Source organism: Molothrus ater, chromosome 28 (genome assembly GCF_012460135.2).
Source record: "Molothrus ater isolate BHLD 08-10-18 breed brown headed cowbird chromosome 28, BPBGC_Mater_1.1, whole genome shotgun sequence".
Lineage (NCBI taxonomy): Eukaryota > Metazoa > Chordata > Aves > Passeriformes > Icteridae > Molothrus > Molothrus ater.
Genome location: NC_050505.2, coordinates 1,802,374 through 1,808,801, shown reverse-complemented (window position 1 = coordinate 1,808,801; position 6,428 = coordinate 1,802,374). Strand labels below are relative to the sequence as shown.

The following is a 6,428-nucleotide window of genomic DNA, read 5'->3' as shown; positions in this document are numbered from 1 at the left end:
TGCCAGCTCCCAGGGATGCAGGCAGGGAGCCATTCCCTGTGTCCTGTCCCTCCCTGCCTCAGCCCCAGCCCCTCTCCAGCTCTTCAGGACCTGCAAGGGGCTCTGAGGTGTCCCTGGAGCCTTCTCCTCTCCAGGTGAGCACCCCCAGCTCTCCTAACCTGGCTCCAGAGGGGCTCCAGTTCTGGAGCATCTCCGTGGCCTCCTCTGGACTGGCTCCAGCAGCTCCACCTCCCTCTGATATCGGGGACCCCCGAGCTGCAGGTGGGGTCTCACCTGAGCGGAGCAGAGGGGGACAATCCCTTCCCTGAGCCCCCTCGGTTGTGTCACCTCCCACACGCCCCCAGCCCCGCTGTCCCCCCACTCCTGCCCAGGGGTTTGGGGTGGCACAGGTTGGCACAGGGGGTCCCCACAGCGGTGCCAGCCGGGCTCAGCCTGGCAGCCCCTCCCCGGAGGGGACAGTGGCAGCGGGCGAGCTCAGGTCAGGCGCTTAACCTGCTGTGCTGGGGCGGTGCCAGGCGAGCCGCGGGGGATTAGGGCTCTGCTGATGCAGCCTGGCACTGGCCCGGGCGCTGACACAGCTGCGATCAGCGCTGGCACCGCCGCAGCTGCCGAGCCCCGGGGGGACGGGCAGTGCCACCCCGCCCGCCTCCTATGCCCTCCTTGGGTTTCAGCCCCCGGGGGACACGCGGGTTTAGCAAAGCAGGACACCAAAACTCCCTGTCCCTTGCCAGGAAGGCGCTGGTGTCGTGTCCATTCCCTTGTCCCTCCTGGGAAGGCGCTGCTCAGTTTCGTGCCTCAGTTTCCCCAAGCTGGGAATCCCCGACCCCACACCCCGGGGATGCAACACCGAGGCTCCAACGCTGCTGTGAGCCCACCTGGGAGGCCCCCGCCATGCAGGAACCCCCCGTTTGACCCCCGGGCGGCCTCCCCGGGCCGTATCCTTGGAGGAACCGCGCTCCCTAAGCGGCTTTAGGGGATTACAGGCAGCCCCTGGCCCTCGCTGTCCCCACCCAGCCTTGCTCCTCGGCTGCTCTCAGTAATCAGTTGGACAGAGCTAATCCAGCCACCTCCACCTAATCTGCTCCAACACCCCCCAGAGCCCTGGGGAGACCCCCGAAATCGGGCAGCAGCCAAAGGCTAAAAATACAAAATACAGCTGGCCCCGGGGTGAGGGCAGGCGGGATTGGGAGCGAGGGGATTGATGCCAGCGAGCAGGGGCACCGCGGGACAGCCGCAGAGTCACCTTGTGCCACCCCCTCCCTCCCCGCCGAGGACGGGGCAGGGAGCGGGGACAATCCGGGGACGGCCGGGACAGTGCCGGTGTCCCCGCTGCTGCTGCCACGCCGTGGGGGACGCGGCTACTGCAGGGAGCCCCGGGAATTCGGGAATGTCACCGGCGGCGGCCGCAGGGACACAAAAGACTCGGGGGTGGGAGTCCCGAGGAGGGAGAGTTCCTTCCAAATGAGAAAATGATCTCGGGAAGCATCCCTGGAGGAGCTGGGGGATGCTTCTGGAAGCTGAAATGTGGGGGAAAAGCTCTGGGAGATGGCTGGGGGGATCCCTGAGGGTACAGCTTCCTCCAAAGGAAAAAGAAGGAAGCTTCCCTGGAGGACTTCCACAGGAAGATTCCCTGGAGGAGTCAGGGGATGCTGTCAGGGATTCTGGAACCTGAAATATGGGGAAAGGCTCTGGGAGATGTCTGGAAAGAGTCTTGGATGGATCCTTAAGAGTACAGTTCCTCCAAGGGAAAAAAATCTCAGGAAATTTTCTTGGAGGAGTGCTTGGGGGTGCTATGGGGGACTCTGGAATATGAAATGTGAGGAAAGGCTCAGGGAGATGCCTGGAGGGAGTCTTGGATGGATCCCTGAGGGTACAGCTTCCTCCAAAGGAAAAAAATCTCAGGAAACTTTCTTGGAGGAGTTGGGGGGTGCTATGGGGGATTCTGGAACATGAAATGTGAGGGAAAGGCTCTGGGAGATGCCTGGAGAATCCCTGAGGGTACAGCTTCATCCAAAGGAAAAAGAAGGAAGCTTCCCTGGAGGATTCAGGGGATGCTGTCAGGGATTCTGGAACCTGAAATATGGAGAAAGGCTCTGGGAGATGCCTGGAGGGATCTTGGATGGATACCTGAGAGTACAGTTCCTCAAAAGGAAAAAAAATCTCAGGCAGCTTCCCTGGAGGATTCAGGGGATGCTATTGGGGATTCTGGAACCTGAAATGTGGGGAAAGGCTCAGGGAGATGCCTGGAAAGAGTCTTGGATGGATCCCTGAGGGTACAGCTTCCTCCAAAGGAAAAAAAATCTCAGGAAACTTTCTTGGAGGAGTTGGGGGGTGCTATGGGGGATTCTGGAATATGAAATGTGGGGAAAGGCTCTGGGAGATGCCTGGAGGGATCTTGGATGGATCCCTGAGGGTACAGCTTCCTCCAAAGGAAAAAATCTCAGGAAACTTCCCTGGAGGAGACATGGGATGCTATCAGGGATTCTGGAAGCTGAAATGTGGGGGAAAGGCTCTGGGACATGCCTGGAGGATCCTGAGGGTACGGCTTCATCCAAAGGAAAAAAAATCTCAGGAAACTTCCCTGGAAGAGTCTGGGACTGTAGCTGGGATTCTGGAACATGGATGGAAACACTCAGGGAGAGGCCCTGGAGGAGTCTCAGATGGATTCCAGAGCTTCCTCAAAGAGAAAAACCAATCTCAGGATGCTTCCTGCGGAAGGGGACAGCACTGGGGACAACTCCTGCTCCCCAAAGTCTGAAACAAGCATTTATTTTTCCAGGTACAAAACCCTCTTTTTGGGAGAGGGGAATGTTAAAAGCTGTGCGCTGCCCAGCGCTCTGGGCTCAAGTATGGGGGTGTCAGTCTGTGTCTGGGGGGGGCCCCAGGCAGGGCTTTGGCTTCAGAGGGAAAAGGCACATCCACTCCTGGCTCCCAGGGGAACGGGAATGTGGTGAATAAGGCACCATGGCAGGAGGAGGGAGGGGGGAGCCCGTAGTGTTCATGGCATGGGGGAAAAGGAGGGCCAGACCCCACAGGAGAGGCGCCAGCACCGAGCTGGGGGGTCTGGGGATGAGCTGCTCCCCCCTCCTCCAGGGGCCACGGGGAAGGGATTTACAGTGTGAGGATCCCAGGGGTGCAGGAGCCACCCTGGGGAAACAAGGAGCCTCCCCAGGGGTGCAGGAGCCTCCCCAGGGGTGCAGGAGCCTCCCCAGGGGTGCAGGAGCCTCCCCAGGGGGTGCCAGGAGCCACCCTGGGAACACCAGGAGCGTCCCTAGGGGTGCAGGAGCCACCCTGGGGAACACAAGGAGCCTCCTCAGGGGTGCAGGAGCCTCCCCAGGGGGTGCCAGGAGCCACCCTGGGGACACAAGGAGCCTCCCTAGGGGTGCAGGAGCCTCCCTAGGGAACACAAGGAGCCTCCCCAGGGGTGCAGGAGCCTCCCTAGGGAACACAAGGAGCCTCCCCAGGGGTGCAGGAGCCTCCCTAGGGAACACAAGGAGCCTCCCTAGGGAACACAATGAGCATCCCCAGGGGGTGCCAGGAGCCACAGGTCCCTCCTGATGCCGCAGCAGCAAATTCCTCTCCAGCCTCCTGGCAGTTTCCTGGCATTTTCAGCTCTCCTGCTCTGACAGAGCCGCTCTCCTCCTGGTCCGGCTGCGCAGGAGCCGGCAAGAGCCCTGGGCAGGGAAAGGGACAGGGACAAGGACAGTCAGGACCCCCTGACACAGCCCCACATCCCCAGTGTGTGTCCCCCTCCCAGGTCACCTCTTTTCCTGGGTTCTTCCTCAGGGTTCTCAGGCTCTGCCAGCGGGACAGGGGTCTGGCACCCCGGCATGGGGACACCGAGGGGGACACCTGCGAGTCCGACCACAGCTCCTCCTCGTCCGACTCGCTCTCATAGCGGAGGCCTGGGGACAGAGGGGACATGCCACCTCCAGCACGGCCACCGTGGGCTTTGCTGGGTCCCCCCTCTCTGTGACCCCTCAGCTGCTCACCCAAGGGCTGCTGGAGGCTCCCCTGCTCCTCCAGGTACAGCGGGTCCTGGAAGTGCACGGGGGCCTGCTCGGGCAGGGAGCGCAGGTCGTGCATGCTGAAGCTGCGGAGCCGCCCGGCCAGCGCGCCCTGGCTCTGCACGGGGGACATGGAGAGGACAGATCAGACCCCAGCCCAGGGCATGTCACCCTCCCTGTCACCCTGCTGGGTACCTTGGTGGCTGCCTGGACAGCGGCAGTGGCCGCCAGGTTGAGGCCCCTCTTGCCAAAGCTCAGCGCGGTCTCGTAGCCGCGCTCACGGGCGCGCACCAGGAACGCGTCGATGTCCTGAGAGACAAACGGGGACGTGCTGGCAGGGCAGGGTGGTGGCCTGGGCACTGCCACCTCTGGGGCATGGTCAGGTCCCTGGGCATTGTCACTTCCCAGGGCATCCCCGTGTCACTGGGTATTGTCACCTCCCTAGGCACTGTCACTCCCCAGTGCATCCCCGTGTCCCAGGGCACTGTCCCCTCCCAGGGCAATGCCATGTCCTGAAGCATTCTCTGAGCATTGTCATCCCCCAGGGCATCCCCATGTCCCTGAGCATTGTCACCTCCCAGGGCATCACCATGCCCCTGAGCATTGTCACCTCCCAGGACACTGTCACTTCCAGGGCATCCCCATGTCCCTAGGCACTGCCACCTCCCAGTGCATCCCCATGTCCCAGGGCACTGCCACCTTCCAGGGCATCACCATGTCCCAGGGCATTGTCCACTCCCAGGGCAATGCCATGTCTCTGAGCACTGTCACCTCCCAGGGCATTGTCACCTCTCAGGGCAATGCCATCACCTGGAGCGTTCCCTGAGTTCCCTGAGCATTGTCACCCCCCAGTTCATCACCATGTCCCTGAGCATGGTCACCTCTCAGGGCAATGCCATCACCTGGAGCGTTCCCTGAGCATTGTCACCCCCCAGTGCACGCCACATCCCTGTGCATTATCACCTCCCACGACCTGGAGCAATGCCACATCCCCGGGCTGCCACCACCCCAACTCGAGGAGGGGCTGACCCCCCCCAGGCTGGGCAGGGGGACCCCCAGAACCCCCGGATTTTGGGGTTTTACCTTCTCCCTGCGGGCCAGCGTGGGGTGCACGAAGCGGCGGTAGAGCAGGCTGGCCCCGCGCGTGTACGGGGACAGCAGCCAGATGACAAAAGCCATCTTCACCTCGTAGTAGAAGGGGAGCCTGGGCAAAAAGGCAGGTGATGGGGGGGTCCAAAGGCACCTCATGGTCCCCTCCAACATCTGGGGGGGTTTGGGGACAGGCAGAGTCCCTCCCCAGGCTCACCAGGAGATGAGGAGGTCGGTGAAGGTCTCTGTGGTCATGAAGAGAGCGAAGACGATCCAGTACATCATCCATCGGACCTGGGGAGCCACAGGGAGCACATCAGGGACACTGGGGGCTGGGAAAAGGGGGGGCTGGAGCCCAGAAAGGGGCACTGGAGACTGAGAAAGAGGGGCTGGGGCCCAGAAAGAGGAACTGGAGACTGGAAAGAGGGACTGGAGACTGGGAAAAGGGGCTGAACCCCAGAAAGGGCCACTGGAGCCTGGGAAAAGGAGACTGGAGCTCAGGGAAAAGGGGGGGACTGGAGCCTGGAAAGGGGGGACTGGAGCCTGGAAAGGGGGGACTGGAAAGGGGGGGAATGGAGGCCCAGAAAAGGAGAGGGTACTGGAGCCCTGGGAAAGGGTGGCTGAACTCTGGAAATGGGACACTGGAGTCTGGGGAAAAGGGGGGACTTGGAGCCTGGGAAAAGGAGGGGTGAACCCCAGAAATGGTAACTGGGGACTGGAAAGGGGGATTGGAGCCCCAGAAAGGGGGGGACTGGAGCCCCAAGGAAAAGGGGGGTGATGAGAGCCCCAAGGAAAAGGCAGGGGGATTGGAGCCCTGGAACCCCAGGAAAAGTGGGGACAGGAGCCCCAAGGAAAAGGGGGGTGATGAGAGCCCCAAGGAAAAGGCAGGGGGATTGGAGCCCTGGAACCCCAGGAAAAGAGGGAACAGGAGCCCCAAGGAAAAGGGGGGTGATGAGAGCCCCAAGGAAAAGGCAGGGGGATTGGAGCCCTGGAACCCCAGGAAAAGAGGGAACAGGAGCCCCAAGAAAAGGGGGGACAGGAGCCCAAGGAAAAGGGCTCCCCAAGCACTTGACTCACGTATTCCCGGATGTTTTTTGCCTTCACAGCCTTGTAGGAGGCGTAGGCCGGGTAGAGCATCCCGAAGAGCAGCCTGTAGCGCAGGGCGGGGGTGAGGCAGCTCGGCCAGCCCGCATAGAGCAGCAGCAGCCCGGCCCAGCAGAGCCGCCGGGCCCGGCGCTGCAGCCCGGCCTGGAGCCCCTCCAGCACCGAGCCGAGCCCGGGACAGCGGCCCGGGAGGCTCCGGGGAGGCTCGGCCATGAGCACCGTGCAGCT

General features: G+C 62.2%; 1 protein-coding gene across 1 annotated transcript; it reads right to left on the bottom strand.

Annotated features, from left to right (window-relative positions):
- Positions 1–3,531: 3,531 nt before the first annotated feature.
- Positions 3,532–6,428, bottom strand: LOC118695230 (receptor expression-enhancing protein 4-like). Its single transcript, XM_036396684.2, has 7 exons — positions 6,174–6,428; positions 5,314–5,390; positions 5,091–5,211; positions 4,203–4,316; positions 3,993–4,125; positions 3,763–3,950; positions 3,532–3,674 (listed from the first exon to the last, which is right to left on the bottom strand). Exons 1-7 carry the CDS (start codon positions 6,411–6,413, stop codon positions 3,609–3,611), a joined length of 939 nt encoding a protein of 312 aa, XP_036252577.1. The 5' UTR covers positions 6,414–6,428; the 3' UTR covers positions 3,532–3,608.